This window comes from Orbicella franksi, chromosome 9, assembly GCF_964199315.1.
Source record: "Orbicella franksi chromosome 9, jaOrbFran1.1, whole genome shotgun sequence".
Classification (NCBI taxonomy): Eukaryota; Metazoa; Cnidaria; class Anthozoa; order Scleractinia; family Merulinidae; genus Orbicella; species Orbicella franksi.
This window is the reverse complement of record NC_138153.1, coordinates 5,499,139-5,517,401: the sequence shown is the minus strand read 5'-3', so window position 1 is coordinate 5,517,401 and position 18,263 is coordinate 5,499,139. Positions and strand designations below refer to the sequence as shown.

The 18,263-nt window shown below is 38.9% G+C and overlaps 1 protein-coding gene across 1 annotated transcript; it reads right to left on the bottom strand.

Moving 5' to 3' along the window:
• Positions 1 to 280: 280 nt before the first annotated feature.
• On the bottom strand, positions 281 to 12,581 carry LOC145496878 (coiled-coil domain-containing protein 22 homolog). The gene is made up of 18 exons (XM_081476648.1): positions 12,459 to 12,581; positions 11,078 to 11,249; positions 10,015 to 10,147; positions 9,528 to 9,661; positions 9,281 to 9,365; positions 7,965 to 8,137; positions 7,333 to 7,462; positions 6,485 to 6,558; positions 6,028 to 6,096; positions 5,086 to 5,205; positions 4,258 to 4,377; positions 3,905 to 4,021; positions 3,126 to 3,227; positions 2,300 to 2,407; positions 2,080 to 2,175; positions 1,624 to 1,683; positions 869 to 943; positions 281 to 490 (listed from the first exon to the last, which is right to left on the bottom strand). Exons 1-18 carry the CDS (start codon positions 12,506 to 12,508, stop codon positions 374 to 376), a joined length of 1,935 nt encoding a protein of 644 aa, XP_081332774.1. The 5' UTR covers positions 12,509 to 12,581; the 3' UTR covers positions 281 to 373.
• Positions 12,582 to 18,263: the final 5,682 nt, after the last annotated feature.

Here is an 18,263-nt window from a genome sequence, read left to right as displayed (position 1 = left end):
ACACCACTTATCCTCAATAAGAGGATAGACGCATAAAAAACTGACGTCCGTATGTTAATTTCACTTGGGTCATTTCTATTGCTTGCGTTTATGCTTGAGCTTGTGCTTTCGTCGCTAGTGAAAACCAGGCTTTATGCGCCACAGGGCGCGAAGAAGTTGAGCCGGTGAAGGTGATTTGCGAGTCGTGCACTTGCAAATCCTGAATATGTCTGGCCATTGGTCCATGCAACAATGGATTCATAAATGACCCTAACAAGAACAACAACGACAACAAACGATCCAGATGAAAGACGTTACTTCAATCAAATTCTTTATTCCGTGATGCACTATTCATTAAAAAATATCTATTTGTGTAAAATAATTTTCTGTTCACTTATTTGGCTGCTTTTAGTTTCTTTGCCAGCGTGTTATTCTCCTCTTTCATCTGTTTGTAATCCCCTGAGATTCGTTCCAGGTTAGTAGCTGTGTTCTTCTGACTTTCCATTTCAATCTGTAAGGACAGTAACGTAGAACAGTCATTTACTCCCGCCAGCGGTATTCCAGCGGTCAAAAGTAGGATTGCAAGGACTGGAGAGAATCTTAAACCGAATCTAACGAGAAGTGCTTTTGAAAGGACACAGTACGTTATTGAGATAGAACTAACGGAAACGTTGAAAACATACCAAATACTGCTATAAATGGATTCATTTTCAGATTAAAATTGTATTTTCATCGCCAAGCTGGTGTAGACAGCCTTGTGATTGACAGCTTTATAAACGAAACTACAGTTTTAACGACAGCAGCTTTTATGAAGAAGTGTTTTAAAAGCATTTAAATTCTACAGTGTGCCGATTAAACTGTTTTCTTTCATTACAAAGTATTGTCACACCTGATCCTCCAAATCTCTTATCTCTCTCACTATCAATCCAGTCTCTTCCACCGAGGCAATCAGCTCTTTACAGTTCTGAAACACGACAGAAGTAATAAGAAAGACGAGATAACATACTTTAGTAAATATCATAACGAACTAAAGACGACATAATGACACAATCTCTACTGCCGCTATTCAATGGTAAATCTCATCTCATCTTGGTGAATTTCATCTGGAGGCGGAGTTTTAACAAATTACGAGAAAACGATCTCATCGCTTTCTCAAGGCTATTTTACTTTAGTATCACCCAACTAGTGGACTAATGCAAATCCTGCACTTTAGTTGGCTACGCTACTAGAGGACTATTAGTAATAGTCCTCGAGTAGCAAAATTGGCGCAATCGAGCGTGACGCTTTCTTTCGTTTTATTCCCAAGTAAATATTTCTTCAACTTGCATTTGCTAACTTTATTATTGCCTTTTCTGTCCGACTAGTTGGGTAGTACTAAAACAATTAGATCCTTCGTCCTCAAGGGCCACGGGTCAATAGCCCATTCGGCTTCGCCTCATGGACTATAAGGGCTACGGGTCTAATTGTTAAGTAGTCCTCGATATTCAATTTTTTTATTTCATTTAATTTATTATTATTTTTTTTATTCCTGCTCACTTGCTAATAGTGTCCTGTCAATTACCGAGGACTGTTCTACAAAATTAAACTATTATTGTTGAATTCCAATGTCTGAGTTCGTATTTTTAAGCCAGTTGCAGATCGTACCTCGTGAAGGCTTGCCAAGTATTTATAAGCTTTTCGACAAGACTCGTCCTTCTTCGCATCCTGCAACAGAAATGAAACGCTACACAACTTGAAATAGCGTAACCAAAGTTACAAACCGTTACAGCAAAACCTAATCTGCGATAACATAGCAGAAACTACTGCACTCAGAAGCCTGAACTGACCCGCAAGGCTGTATTCTTTCACGTTGTCACGCTGAAACGTCAAACATCGCAACATTGGGTGACCCATCGAGCACGTCAACAGATTCCCTTAACCCAAAGAAGCAGTCGAACTAATGCTGTTTTCTCGACTAATTTGAGACGGTATGCTCTTCAAGTTAACAGCAATAAACAACAAACTAAGAAATTAATCCGGCAACAAAACTGTGGGCGTCACGACTACGAGAAAATTTCTACATTTTTCAAAATTCTCGACTTAAATCTAGAATGTACAAACCCTAAATATAAGCTCATCAGTGACAGCAAAGGTTCGATCCAGCTTCCCCGATAATTGGTTTATTTCCTTTTGAACATCTTTGGTGTCGATGAGAATCTACAGCATGAAAACAAAAGAAATGAGAAGGGAAGAGAAGGCATTTTGGCATTAAAATACCGACTAAATGACAAACAGGCTGACAAAACCGCAATGAGAGCAACTGCACTGGACAACCATCAACCTTGTTGATTTCCTCCTTCTGTTTCTTGATGTTTCCGACAATTTCCAGGATACGCCGAGTGTACGCTGACCGGTTCACATCTTTGCTCATGGTCTCATATTCAACAACCTGGAAAAACACAAATGAAGATATGAATGAGAGAGCTAATAACTCAGTTACAGGAGTGAAAATCTTTGCCTTTCTAAGCACCAGGAGGACGCTCTACAACTGGGATGTCATTAGATTCTCCCAAGTGGAGTTTTCAGAACTTATTAAGTCATGTTGCAGCTCTCGTAAGGTCTCACATGAATGGCCTGAAACCCTTTGAGAGGACAATAGAACAAACAACAGAAACAATGCCCCCCAGCCCCAAAACAACAACAGCTGCTACAATGAGCACAAATAGAATTACAAGCTTACAAGAGCTGCTACACCACCGAACTAATTTACAGCGTTAGAAGCGTAGAATCGTAAAAGCGAGGACACATAACTAGGTTCAAATGTGACAAACGTGTTTTCCAACGTGTGATCTCTCTTTCTCCATTTTCTAGGCCCTTCGCACAAACGACAGCGTCGCACAAACCTCTGAAACCAAACTCCGCCCCTTCCTTGTCATTTAGGATCAAAAACGATTATTGCCTAGCATTTTTAAAAACTTAGAAACTTGTGACGACTACTGTACTTCCAAATAGCATGCATCAAAACTGCAAGATCGCCGAATGAAGTACATATAAAATAATACAGTGTACGAAATAAGCTGATTTTACAGTGAAGTGCCGGTAGAAGTGATCTTTCTATAACATTAGGGACAACAAATGCGTATAAGAAAAATTGTCACACGCATTACCAATTGTTTATAAATGTCTTCTTTCCCTCTCGCTTCATCTGCAACTTCCTTCATTCTTTCTCTCAAAGCTTTAATCTCCTCCAGTTGCTTCTGAGCCTCAGACTGAAAGCAAACAACAACAACAAACATCAAACAAAATAACACCATGTGTACTCCAACTTTTCACGTTTATCGTTGGTGTTCCGTGCCCTCTTTCCCAATCTTAATCATAGCTGTATTAGTCCTTTCTGGTCAATATATATACCGCTGATGTTTTTCTACATAAATATACTCTTGAAAGAGCTCGGTCATGGTATTTTGGCCACGTACAAAATTCCCTTTAACTGAAGATAAGAAAATACTAAAGAGATAATAATCAACCATAAAGGAAGAAGGATGGTTACGGATGAAGAAGATGGACGCGGATTACAAACAACGAACGTGAAAAATCTAGGCTAAACTTTTTAAGATGAGCAAACCGCGACTTAGCTCCTCTAATTCTGAGGTGTCCTTCGAATTGAATTCGATACGAAAGTGACATGGATGCTCGACGAAAATTTTAATTTTTAAATTTTACAAGTCCCCCGGGTTTTGCGTCTCGTAAAACAAAAAAAATGGCATTATTTATTGTGGCACAACTCATGGGAAACTCTTCTGGTAGTTTGACGGAAAAGGCCATCATACATGGACTGCAGCGTTTCCTGGGTAGATCGGCTATAAAATCCACATCTTGTTCCCAAGTAACTCTCGCATTTTCAAATACCTTCAAAATACCATGAGGCAAAAGAATAGGTACTAACCATTCTGTTGGCATTGAGCTGTTTGAGTTCCCTGTACTGATCAATCAGAGGAGCCCTGTGTTTCTCCCACTGCTGAGCCAAGTTCACAAGTCGCTGTGCGCTCGCATCTACAACACTCTGCAATAAGAATTCATATCCATGGTTTATGCTACAAATCAAGTGACCTGGAATTTGGCACAAGACTACTCTTTCAAGAAATGCGAAAGGAAATACAGGAGACAAGAGCAAAGGTCTACACCATTTACAAGGTTCTTTAGGGGCTATAACTGGCCAAGCGAAAGCAAACGATAAAGATAACAAAAAGAGATCAAGTGGAGAAGAGTTGTATTTCACTAAGAGTATTTCGTTATCACCTGCAATTTAGCGATGTTATTCTCTGCGTCAGGAAGCAAGTCCATGGTTTTTTTCTTCACTTTGTAAACCTCCTCCTGTTCTGAGTTCTTGGCCTTTTGGCTGGATATCTGTTCGTTTGTCTGAAATAAAACACGTTTGTCTAAACGTCAGTGCACTTAATACCAAGGAGACACTGTTCACTCTTTTGAAGCATATTAATCACACATGTAGAAAACCGTGTCATTCCAGCAGGGAGGTCAGAATTCTATAAAAAAATATATTGAAGAACTAGAAGCCCTGGTCACGATTTCCACCGCAGATTCCTTTGATTTTCTTGCTCACAGTTTTGTTCAAGGAAACACTCCTAATCTATCCAGAACGAGGTCCTGGAGCAAGTAGAAATGGGGCCATTGAAGAACGCGAATAAACCGTCGGCAAAGATTGTGTTACTTCCGCTAAGTTTCCAAATTCTACCGAGAAGTGAGAGAAAAGAGGGTAGAACATTCTGCAATTCATCCTCCTGTCACAGTCATAGAGGAAATTAATCTAGCATAAAAAAACAAGTTTGCGTTGGCTGGTTTGTACAAACCCATTTTGAACTCCAGAGTTACTCGTTATGACATGTCGTTAAGGCTCGTCGACCAGGTGACTAAAAGGCTCTTGCGAAGAGAATGCTACCAACCCAGAACGTTGCGTTCAGAATTCAGACCAGTCTGTAGTGACATTAAACCGCATTTGACGCGGAATAATTTTGTGAAAATCTCAGTTAAGGTTGGCTTTTGTGTAAAACGGTTCAGCTAAGGAGATGACCTGTGCAAACATTTCACTTTAATCAATCAGCCACTAACCTGTTGAATACCGGCCTGGGATTTTCTGATTTCCACTTCACCGTGTTCAATGGAGGCGTTCAGTTCGCTTAGTTTAGACTGAAGCGCTTCCAGTTCTTCCTCTCTTTTCTTCCTCATTTCCTGCGGAAAAAAAAACACATACAATTTGCTATTTAATATATGGAGTGAGTTTACAAATGCGATATAACAAAATCGTCACCACGTGCTTGGTTATGTGCAAAGCGTTTCAACAAATCAAAGCAGAGGTATTATTTCGTCCACCAATCAAGTGCTAGCACGCGAACGCAGACGTATTTCCGGCTGTCGCTTGTCTCTCTTAATAGGGAGCTTAAGCACGCACGTTTTGAGACGCGGACGGCAACCGCAAGAGACGATTTCGCATGCTAGGACCGTATTGTCTCCCAGATTTTTTATACTACTCATCTCTAATGAAGAAAAGATACTTAGCAATGTGAATATGGTTGTGTGAAGACAAGTTAAAAGTGAAAGTAGCTCACTTCCGGCTACCGTCCGCGTCTCAAAAACGCGCGTGCTTAAGTTCCCTATTTTCGGCGAAGACAAGTGACAGCCAGAAATACGTCTGCGTTCGCTGGCTAATCAAGTGCAAGACCAAACTAAAAAGCAATTTTTCCTGCGTTTTTACGAATTTTTTTATACTAGATACATATAGTGATTGTCTTAGTTTTACAAGAAACAGTGACCATTCTTCTATTAAACATAAATTGGGCCAATTCTAATCAGTGCTATGTTGAACGTTCAAAAGAGAAGTGAACAAGAGCAGGTGAAAAGGGGTGCATATGGTAATGATGTAGAAACCCTCTTCTCTTTATTAGGACCCATCTCAATAAGGACCCTCTCGCCAACAGAGACACTTGGGTGAATGGACTTCTAAGACCAAAATAAACAAAAAAGCTGCTGAAATTAGGCAACAATATGTTTCACCTCTTCCGTGTCCACTTTAGGAGGTCCTTCCTCGCTCAGGCCCACCATGGCAGCGGCCTTTTGCTCATCCTAACAAAGAGAAAAAAACATATTAAATCATACTCAATAGTTACTGCAGAGATAACTGGTCTATGTAAACGCCAGGTGGTAAATTTTAATCTGCCGTTCCTTTGTTCAAATAGGCTGGTTTGTTGTGCAGCAGTATTTTTTAGTCTTGATTACATTTTAAAAATTGCATTAAAACTTCTAATTTTTATTGGTCATATACAGACTGAATACGGTGGATCAAACCGTACAGATTGTAAGGCTATTTTTAGACCATATCAGTTGGCCTATATTGGACATGACTGCTTCAATGCAAAACAAATTCGTCAGCTTAATTAAAATATAGTCAATTTTTTTCACAATTCTACAACAAAGAGTTCAAAATTGTGTCCAGATTCGATAGAAATCTTACTTGTGCAAACTGAAGTTGTTCGGTGCGAGTAAACCTGGATCCCTTAGATGGTGCGGCAATTCCTGATGTTCTGTCTGTGATAGAAAAAATGTAACAAAACAAAACGTCAAATTTTACAACCAATATGCCTTTTGTAACAGACAGTCACATGGTACAAAATCCACCAGCCATGCTGGAAGACAAGCTACACATTGAGACATAAAAAAACAAAGAAAAGTCATGCTTGACTGGTTGAAATCACTTTGTTTTGGAGGCTTTGACATTCTTTTTGCCTACCAGCAGGACGGATTTTGTACAATGTACCAGGTGATCGTTTGTCCATGAAATCAATTTATCCACCAAATTCTGTCATAGGAGCCACATGACAACAAATACAAACAAGGCAATGCTAATTCTGCACCAAGACTAGCTTATATACCCAATGACTATCATCCTAACCACTCCAATACAGTTAACAGAGATTTTGGCAACTTTGCCTCAGACGCTGAGATCGACATACAAAATCTGCTTATTGCTTTTCGTACATTTTCTATACTTTGCCTTGAAAGAATAAATGAAGGGGTGATGAAAAAAGACCATAAGAGACATCTGATAGAGTGCAAGATTCTCCTAGCAAACTGCTTTTAGCTTGCTTCTATGCAAAAAGGAGAATTTGGCATGAGATCAAGAGTCATTTAGGGCTTTTTTCCACATGCCCATTAAAATATTATATTCAAGATAACGTTTCCCTGCCAACGAATAACAAAATTAAAATCACACAAATAGATGTAATACTTTTATTATCAATTTCATGTTTCTTATCATCACTGATGGAGTTTTGAATGTTATAGCACATTATTTTTTTGTACCTGACAGAGATGAGACAATGTCACTTAGGTCAGCATTTGCAGTAGCATTCTGATTAGCTCTCTGCAGCTCACTCTGCAAGTGCTGTTTGATTTTTTTCTCCAAACGTTCCCTCTTCTGTGCAAGGTATTCCTACAAGGTTAAATTCCCAGCCTGCAGTCTTAGTAACAACATTTCATAGTTGTTGTTTATTTTTGGCCAACTGATCGGAGCAAAGCTATCAGTTTTGCCACATAATCAGTTGAAAAACCAAGCTAAATCAAGTGCCTGCCCCTTCCAATCCATAGTTTCCATCTGCTTCCAAAACAAAATCTGCTAGTTGGTAAGCATACAAAGCTAATTTGATTTCTGAGACCATGTAGAGGTTTTCCAAGAATCAGGGCCCAGTTGTTTTCAGCTTGGATGAAGCAATGCATCCAAAAGAAATATCACTGTTCAGTGGATTGTGGATAATCACATTTATACTAACACTAGATAGCAATTTGCCCATTTCATCATCATTCTCCCTTTAAAACAAGCAGAACCAGGGCAACAGTCTCAGCTCATCACCCACACAACTTCTTGTCACCAAAAACTGCTGCTATGAATTTCTTCCAGGACTTCACTCACAAAGGAGGTTGATCAGCACACCTACCTCTTTGGATAGTCGTGATGCTAGTCCACTCTGATTCCATTCATTTTCCCACTCGTTAGCCAGGGTAACCGCTATAGCATTGGCCTCGAGCACAGATGCTGGTACATCTTGACGGGATGAAGGCTGACTTGTAATGAATGGCATTGAACTGCTGTTGTAGTACATCTTCAACTCTGACATAAAGAACAGAAAACACGATTGACATTCATTTGGTAAATAATGCTATTTTAAGCACCTGAGTAAGGCACAAACTTACGTGTAAAAGGAGGGTTTCACAGTTTGGCACATGCGCACAGATTAGCATGAACATCAAAGTGGTTGCTAACAGTTTCCAGCACTTTCCAAGACTTTGATGGGTCATTATAACTAGTTTTTATCAGTTGATGCTACAATCATGGTATCAAAAAACTGCCCAATCATTGGACAACACATTGTTATCATTTTCATGAGACAATGCATTACCATAGCAACAGTGTGACCTGCTAAAAACACCTTAATTTTAGCTTTTACTCCTATTCACTACAAAAATGAGCTCAGTGATCCCCATTTCTATTTCTGAATTTTGATTTGCAGGGTGAGATGAAACTTTCGCAAAGTTTTAAAAAATTCTGTCAGGAGGGTTCAGAGCCACCTTAAATTTTTGAAAATTTAGATAAACAGAGGTAGCATTCATTTGTCAAAGCATATTGTGTAACAAAAACTCTGGAAACTGTTGCCAGGCTCCTTTAATACCTTTGTTGCTTTCTTATTAAACCACACATACCTCAACAATCAAAGATGTACCGTGACTACAACTAGTAGTAGGATGACTGATGCACAGATTTTGTGGAAGATGTCAATAGATTTACACACAAAAAATGTCAAATTAGGCACTGACCATTGAGTGTACTCTTCGACAAGAAGGATTTATTCTGAACATATACACAACAGCATCCAATGGGTATCTAAACAGTGGAATTGATTGGTGCATGGCATTCGGGAACATGCAAACATATTGTCATTATAAATTTATTCCAATGAGAAAGGCCACCTTGTTTTCCACAACTGACCATGAAAGTTTCAAAGGAAAGCTTCCTGCACTAGTCATGAGCTTTCAAAAACAGCAGGATTGAATGCGTTTAAGTTATAGTTTGTATATTTGCCAAGCTGTGAAACCATCCCTTTAACAAGAGAATTACTACACTACAGTTCAAAGATCACCAAAGATAAGCAGACTTGTACAAGAATCAGTAGAGACCTAAGTTTACAGTGCAAAGGAAATAATCTGAACCAAAACACAGAAATCAAACTCTTGTTTGTTGGAAATGAAATATCACCTTTTGGCATTTTCTTGGTCAAATCTCCAAGACCCTCCGGGACTCTAAGAGGACAAGCATGAAATCTTCTGACAGATCTGGCTCCCTGTGAAATAGAGTTTTTTCTTATTAACCAAGCACTGGGAGAATATTGCACTTGTTCAGTTAAACATGGGATATATGCCGCCCTACTCATTACACTGAGAGACACCACTAATGACAATAAGACAAGTACGTATAGAAAGGTAGGCTGGGAATAAACACAAACCTCTCTGTGCCAGACTCTTGGCTTTGTTCCGCTCCAGCCAATGTTATCTTTTTTGCAGAATGAAGGTGTCCAAGGCCTAGTCAGTCGTTTGGACAACTCAGCTGATATTCGTCTGTGCAGCATCACAGAGGAGCCTGGTTAGAAAAAAACGTAACTGCTTATTTGAAAAGTCAGGATGCAAACTAGTGACCCCAAAGGGAAAACAAAACAGTTCAAGTTAAAGTAAGGTCTAAAGGATATAAATTGGGTACATGAAATTAGTAATTTTGGAATTCGTGGGGGTCACAAAATTTTGCTGTTTTGTTTCTGGAGGGGGAAGGGGGAGGGTATTTGGATTTCTTGGGAGTGGGGGGGGGGGGGGCTATTACCTCCTCTATGGTGGAACAAAGAGGGCAAGGCATTTATTCAGGGTTATGTTTTCATGGGCAAGATACTTCCCTGAAAGGTCTGCCTGTTGTTTTCATTCAAGCCACAGGCAAAAACTTACCTAAAGGTTCACTAGCAGATTCTGAACTCTCTTTTGGAAGATTCTCCACTAAAAACATAAACACCTTTCTGATATCAGCTTCATTGGAATAGAGAAAGGTTTGATATCCTATCTCACCACGGTAACCAACCTCCTACAATGACAAACAGACATGTGATGGTTAACCATTGATTATATGCAGGGTTTCATTACTGTTTCTAGCAGGAGGGTAACTGGTTTACTCAGGCGGGCAAAACATTTTGAACTAAACTTCTTTATAAGAAAAACTTTCCTCTAGGTGGTCAAACTGGGTGGGCAAAATCATCCTCACAGCCGCTCAATTTGCCTGGCACCGGGCCCTTAATGAAACCCCTGCATATGTATGGATATGAAAAACATAAATTAACGAGCACACCTCACTTCAGTCTATATATATAAAACCCTGGCCCACAAAAGTCAAGGAAAGTATCTGGCTTCTGCTTCCATTAATGTTTGCCTTCATCTGGCCTGGACTTGGGCCTATTTGTATTAACTTTGACCAAATTTTCATCCATCAATCCAAGTTTTTCATAGTTTGGCCATCAAAACGTGCAACTAGTTGTAACTCTCTGTTTGGCTAAGAGTCTAAAACCATTGATGGTCAGTACCAAGAATGCCAGCATTATTTTGACTGGGTCCAATTTGAAAGTCCACATTACACAGAATCCTAATCATTCTGTACAGACTCAGAGTTCATGCCACTCAAATCTGATTGGCTGACACACACAAAAAAAATTGGTGCTCTGGGATTCCCAAGGCAATATGATCATTTATTTTATGGGAACAAGGGATATTTTTTGATTAATTTGAGGGAACAAGGGATATCTCAAAACTACTAACAAGAAATTTGATCGGAAATATAAGGAGGAACAAAATTTCTTAATAGGGAAGATGGGAGAAAAAGCAGAATTTTTAACAGATCAGGGGAACATGTATCCAACTTGGGAGGTCTTCAAAAGGTGTCAATTCTTGGTGTAGACCAAACATATCACAGCTTGTGGGACAAACACCAATGTGTAAATGATTGATGATTTACCAAACACACCTGGCAAGCAGTAGCTAAAGTTGTCCCAAGTCGAAACTTTGAGGACATGCTAGCAGGCAGCACAGATGGTATCTGCAGATCATCCTTGATCAACCGAAGGCATTTTGATGTTGCTGCCACTATCATAGCTGTGGTGAACTCCCTTAAGCTTGACACATCTTCAGGGATGTCACTGTTTAGAGTAAAGAAGAGATTGATAACGGTACTGTTGTAGGCAAGCATCATTAAAATATTATGGGGATGTTTTCCAGTGAGAACCATATATTATTAATAAGTAATCATATGGTTTTTCTCGTTCAATTTGGAATTAATTTGCACTTGTGAGTTTTTTAAAAAGCTGAAATTGCACTCGCCAAAGCGGCTCGTGCAATTTCGGCTTTTTGAAAACTCACAAGTGCAAATCAATTCCAAACTCGAAACCATATGATTACCTATACTAATACACTTGACAAATAATTACCAGTGGAAATTTGAAACACGAGTGCAAATTTGACACATGCAAATTACAAATTATAATGAAGATATCTGAAGTTAGCACAAAGACACTCATGACTACCGAAGGTAATCCGAGGCATTTTGAAGGTGGACGGAGTTCAGCTGATACATTCGGAAGATAGCTGAAGGTAACTAGATGTTTTCCTAGCACTTCCAAAGATCACCCGAACCTTTCTGAAGATCAACAAATATCACCCAAACATTTTGGAACACCTCCACCAATCACCTGAACCCTTCTGGAGATAACTGAAGATTGCCAAAGATTTCTGAAGATCACCAACACCCCACCAAAGACTTCTTGGGAAGTCTTGCGAATATTTTCGAAAAATGTTCAAATGTGTTTGAATACCAAACACACTGCAAACTGGCTAAGGAAACAATGTGTTGAGGATCTTATATAACATGTTTTCAAGTGTGTTATGAACAAGTAATCATAAGATTATTCGCATGCAATTTGGAGTAATTGACCACTTGCAAATTTTTCAAAGACTACAAATTGCACACGCCCATAATTTTGCTGGCCTTTGAAAAATTTACTTGTGCTTATTTATTCCAATTGCACTCGAAATCATATGATTACCTATACAAAACATGTGTGACACATAAGGTAAATTCGATCAATAATAATATTGCAATTATTACACGTTGTTCCATCGTATTTGACTTTTTCTTACATTAACTGAGAAGATAGGTCGAAGATAGGAGTGTAATTACAAGATAACGTGAGTGGATTCAAACTTAATTTCCAGAGGTTGAATTACAAATCTTCCCAATAACATTTGGACACAGTTCCCCCACTTTAAATACAGTATGCACATAAAACAGCTATGATATTGTTGGATTATTGTTAGACAAAAAGGAAACAAGTTGTAAGGTGAATACTCACCAGCCGATTTGCCTGAACGTGTGAATGATAATATTGTCAACTTCTTCCATCTTGGATCGATCGATCGCAAAGACACCGACCGGGAGGCATGGGTTTTAGTGTCTACTTTCGCCCCAGTTCTTCTCTTCCAGCAGGAGGAAATGTGTGGCACGACGTCCACGACGAAAAGACCGACGAAAAGTGTTATTCAAACACTAGCTTGAGACAGGAGCTATAATCGGGGACGGAGACCGTAAGCACGCGCCATTTCTAGTATTGGGGTTGTCCCCATGATATGGGACAATAATTCTATTTTTAGAACAAATTGCGCCATCGCCTGCGGCACACGCGCGTACATGCTGCGAGGATTTTTGCGGATGTCGCGCGGGGGAAATGGCGTCCGAAATTCCCGATATTTTTTATGTTTTTGGCCCACAACTCAACGCGTTTACGTCAGTTGGAATTTTGCTTAAGTATTTTCGTCGTAAGCTGCTCCAGTTTGAGTGAAGTAAGACAGTGTCGAATTTGGGTATGTTCCGCTTTAAGCTTAGATATATATCGCTGACCAAGTTGTGTTCTGACGGATGCTTCTTTTACATGAGCTGTACATTACTCCACTTTAAATTTCACATATGTTAAAGATTAACAGCTTTTCCATTACACAACAAAAAACTAGCTCGATATATTTAGATATAGCAGAGCTTCAGGACCTCATAGTTTCCTAGCTCCTCTTGCCACACGCTTCCGAGGAATTTGCCAGTCTATCGCGACCGAAAAGTAAAACAAAATAATTGCTAGTTTGAGTTTCGCCTGAATTGTAAGCAACGCTTGATGTTTCATTAAGGCCCAATAACTTTACGTCCGTAGATACCGCTCAGTTTTATTCGTGTAAAAATCCAGTAAATTCTCTGTTGTTGATGAATGAGAGCGCTCGCCGATGCGTGTTTTGTACAGTCAGTAAACATGACAAATTGTACTTCCGCCGCACTTTCGTGTGAAAGCGTACATCGAACTCAAACAATAACTCTATAGTTTTTAAATATGTTTAAGCTTGATAAATGTTTGAGAACATATTAAAAGCTAAGCTGAAAATATGCGAATAAAGGAGAAATAATCAGCAAAGTTACGATGACGCTTTCTTTAATCAACTTCGAATAACCATTTCGATTTTGTTGATCGAGTTATCAAACTCCTTGTCTATTTCCATTTTCGCAGTGTAAAACTTCACTATGCTTATGTTGAAGAAACACACGTGATGTTAGTAGCCTTTTTTGCGTTCGTGAAATTTGTTGCAGCATCTCAGCAGAAAAGATAACGAAAGAAATCTTTGTCAAGATTTGTTGACAATTGAAAACAACGACTCGGACTTGAAAGTGCACGAGCCGCACTATGCAAATGAGCTAATTGTACGCGTCAGACTTTCCTTTCAAAAACTTTTGCAAACTCACCAAACAAGCAGAAACAATAAGAAACCATCAAAACAGGTTTTGGTTATGATTAACCATTGTCCGAGAAACTCACAAATTAACTCGATACCAGAGTAGAGAGTTTTCTTGCTATATTCTTAAGTCAGAACAAACACAAAAACATACGCGTAAGCTTACAACTAGCGCGAGCAGATCTTATTATTCATTCCCAGCGCGAGATTGAAGTCTTGTTTTCGACCCTGAAAAACCCACCTTTTCCGTTGGCTCAGAGCATAAAACTACATATAAGCGCCCTGGTTCTTAGTTCCTGTCTTATTCCCTGCCATCGCTGTGAAAGATACGCAAGAGAATCTCTCAACTCTCACCATTTGATCATGCAACGTGACAACATCCACACGAGAACCCCCGACATGTGCGTGGATCCGCGCGGATATATGACGTCAGGATGGCGCAATTTGTTCTAAAAATAGAAAAATTGTCCCATATCATAGGTGCGCGCGGATCCCAAGACTTACGGTCTCCGTCCCCGATTATGGCTCCTGCTTGAGAGTATTCCATCTCTGTTTGAAAGTGCCAATTAAATGACTGTATGAGCCATTTTCGATTATGGTTTCTGATGCCAAGCGATTCAATTATGAGAACAGAAAAACGAAAAAAAATGTTGTGCTAATACAACAGCGAATTGCGGCTCAGCGTCATTAAAAAATATGTTTTAACTGATTTATGTTCACGGTTTTTAAAATGCTATTTATAACTTTATTATATATACATACTTCTATCTTTTTCTGTTTTGTTTTCTTTGTATCAACTTGTATAAGTAATTTCCGCCACTCCTTTTAGTTTCGAAATATGTGTTGCGACATCCACCATAATATAACATTTTCATTTTATTTTCATAATTTAGTAACATCAAAACCTGAAGAAGGCTGGTCTGGCCAAGCGAAATATTGTTTCAAATATACTACGTCGTGTCAGCCTTGCAGTAGTCTTTGACTTAGCATCATTTTACTTTTCAAGTTCTCCTGTGAGATAGCAGGATCTTAGTTCACGATTTTGCAATTGATTTGGCATAAAAAAGTGAATTTGCTACACCAGTGATTTATCGACCACTTTAGTGATAAGTAATTAGGCTCTGGGACCCGTTTCTCGAAAGCCCCGGAAACTTTTCGGGCCCGTAGAGCCATTTTCAGTCCATCTGTATCTAAAAATGGAGAAGTGTATACGCCTGAAACTTCTTGTATGAAGGGTGCTTTTCTTCATATTGGGAATATGTGAATGAAACAGTTCTGTAATCGTAAGGTTCGAGACCCCTGGTCTCTTTGATCATTTGTAAGGTAACTAATCAAGTTCAAGTATTTTGTCGTGTTTATGATTAATCGTATCATCTGGGGTTTTTAATATGTCTTTTCTTCCTCGGCTGAAATTTATAGAAATCCCTTTTGTCGCGATATGTGAGAAATTTTTGATTTGCGTGCGAGGAGCGTTGAGATGTGTTGATAAATTTCCTGGGAACATCCACAGCAAGTTAGGATTGCTACAAAAGTTCAAGTGAACGTCAGCATTCAAAGCGAGTGTACGGTTATTAGTGGATTATGGATAACACCAAGGAAATACTTTATTTTTTCCCTCGAAAAATAAAAACTACTTGACTGTAACGACCAAACACAGGTAAATATACTGGCAGCTGCAAAATTTTGTCACTCGCACGCTCGCCGAGAATTAAACTACATGGAATATGAATTCAACTATTTCTTCGACTCAGAACGGATCCAGAACTGTAGAGTGCTATTTCGTATTCTTATCTCAGTTGCTACGCAAACCTTTTCTTCTGACTTCCATTCAGGCTGTGCTTATCTTTTCGATAGCTGTGCACTTTTCCACGTGCTCGCTTACGATTTTGTTAAATGTTTTGGTAATTGTCGGCGTCAAAACCAAACGGAGGTTAAATACAAAAGCCAACATACTGCTGGCCTGCTTGGCATCCACAGACGTTTCAGTGGGTTTACTTGTTCAGCCATGTCATGTTGCCATGGAGATTATTTTACTTTTACCAAGCGGCAATGTCTCGACTACACACTTCTGCGCTTTAACCGACGCACTGGGATGGATTTTTGACATTTTTTGCACCGCATCCTTGTATCATCTTGTCTTGATTAGTGGAGAGCGTTATGCTGCTTTAAAACACCCTATTTTTCATAACAGGAGCGTCACTAACACCAGTTTAGTGATCTATTCAGTAACGGCATGGCTCATCGCTCTTGCTACTTGTCTTTTATTGATCATTAGTGACATACTTCTCACCCTCAGCAACACATTGCGAGGAATCTGCGTGGTGTTAATTTTCTGTTTTTGTGTCCTTGTGTATAAAGAAGTGCGCTGCTATAAGAAACAAGCCATGGGTCAACAGCTTTCCCTTGAAGTCAAGAAAAAAATGTTCAACGAGATAAGAATTGTGAAAACTACAATGACAATCAGTGTTATGGCTTTGATCTGCTATGTTCCAACCATTGTATTTTTTATGGCAGCTGGACAGGCCGGTGTCGAGGGATATTCGCCTGAATTTTCGTGCGGTTTTCTCATCCTCGCCACCTTGCTGAGTATTCTAAATTCTTTATTTAACCCGTTGATGTACGCAGTGAGAAGTAGGCGTTTTCGCGTTGCTTCCATCCAGCTGTTAACAAGGCGAAGTTTTCATCAAGCAAAACGAATTGAAGAACTGTTATTTAGAGAAAGACGGCGACCGCAACAAAACATCGCGGAAGTAAATGGGGATGGCCGTAGGAACAACCGTATTGATAGACCCTGATGAGGCTGCCCCACAAGTCATTGAACTTCAAGAGCCTGTAGCTTAATAATTCTATCACTTGGATCTTCTGGCTTTGTAGGAATGTGCAAATATTGTTTTGATTTTCGCTTGCTGCTTAACTATAGTGAAATGTATCCCAAAACGGGTCTTCATTGTGATTGACAGTGCCATTTAAAAGAGAAGAATTAACTATTTTCTTTGATCCGATCAAGAGGGATGGATTTTGGGGAACGAGAAATGCTGAACGAGAAAGTAAGAATTTCATACTGTTTAGTTAAAATAAAAACACATAATTGTATTGTAGTTACAAATTTTCCATGCAGAAAATTATATGGTTTTGTTTTTTTGTGCAAAATTTCTCGTGGTAATTTCAGCCTGAAATATATTCTTATAAAAAGAGAGTGTAGTGTTCAATAAGTCAGTAACTCGATAGATACACCACTATTTTTTATTTCTTTAAGGAAAAATTTCGAGAGAGAAAAAAAGTATATAGTTCATTCGGTCATCACGAATTGTAAATTCTCTTTACCCGCGCCATTGTTGAAAAGAGTTCGTGTTAGTCTTGTGTTTTAGCTGTTTCTATGGAGTTTTTGTATAATTCTACCAGTATATTGATGCAAATTCTGCAATCTGATTGCCTAAAGTACAATGTCAACCATTAGTGTGCGCTGAAGTCTTCCACGTAAAAAGAATTTTTCTTCTCAAATTTCTCCGATGTTTCGTGAAAAGATTGGAGATTTTATTTGTTATTGAACAACAAATTCAATTCCCGGAAAAAACTAAAGAAAGCAAATAAACAAAACAACTGTTGTGCGACTCAAAATTAAAAAGCACAAAAGTGCGGAAGTTGTGTAGAGGGAAACAATGTAAATCGTTATTTAAAAGAAATTTAGGAAGGATTCTAAACAATTAGTTTATTCGCTCTCTATTTCTATCAGGTAATAATTAATTTGGCCTTCGACCTCATGGACCATCACCTCGTAGAATCAGTGAAATTTCGAACTCGAGCTTTTATCGAGGTCATGAAATACGGCTTTTATCGCGTCCTGTCTGACAGGGTCAGTGATTTCGAAAACTTTATACAATTAAAGCCGCTAAGAAAGACTATTTAATTTTCTGATCTTTTCATCTTAGAGATTCCAATGTACAATATATATCATGTATACCGGAACTGTTTATCAGCTAAAAACATAACAGTGTCAAAATTGAGACAAAACGTCTCTGGAATCTCCAGGGCTATTTACAACGTAATGTCAAGGAGTAGGAGTTTTGTAAAAGAACATCGCTACGTTCAGAGAACAAGTAAGATCATGTTGTTTGCCCACAGTATATACATCAAAAAAGAGTTTTTAGGTCAATCATTCGGTTGACCTTCAGCAGTTCTAAATTAAACACCCTCTAGCTATTGACGATTCTAATTTCGTCAAAGCTAAGAGGTTTCCAGAAAGCAATTTCCAGCATTTCGCCATGTCATGCGAGTAAGTCATTATTTATCTATCAGTTACTTCAATCCGCCCAAATTGTTTGCGCAGCACGAAAACGATAGAACACATACATAGGATATTTCTCAGTTCCTGCCCTGTACTCGCCGTT

Bases quoted from the DNA above. Each gene is read 5' to 3' on its own strand.
- LOC145496878 (XM_081476648.1), bottom strand. From the start codon at position 12,508: ATGGAAGAAGTTGACAATATTATCATTCACACGTTCAGGCAAATCGGC. The intron at 3,228-3,904 runs GTTAGTACCTAT...GTTTGCTTTCAG, and splicing joins AGCTCAATGCCAACAGAATG to TCTGAGGCTCAGAAGCAACT. The intron at 944-1,623 runs GTACGATCTGCA...GTCGTGTTTCAG, and splicing joins ACTTGGCAAGCCTTCACGAG to AACTGTAAAGAGCTGATTGC.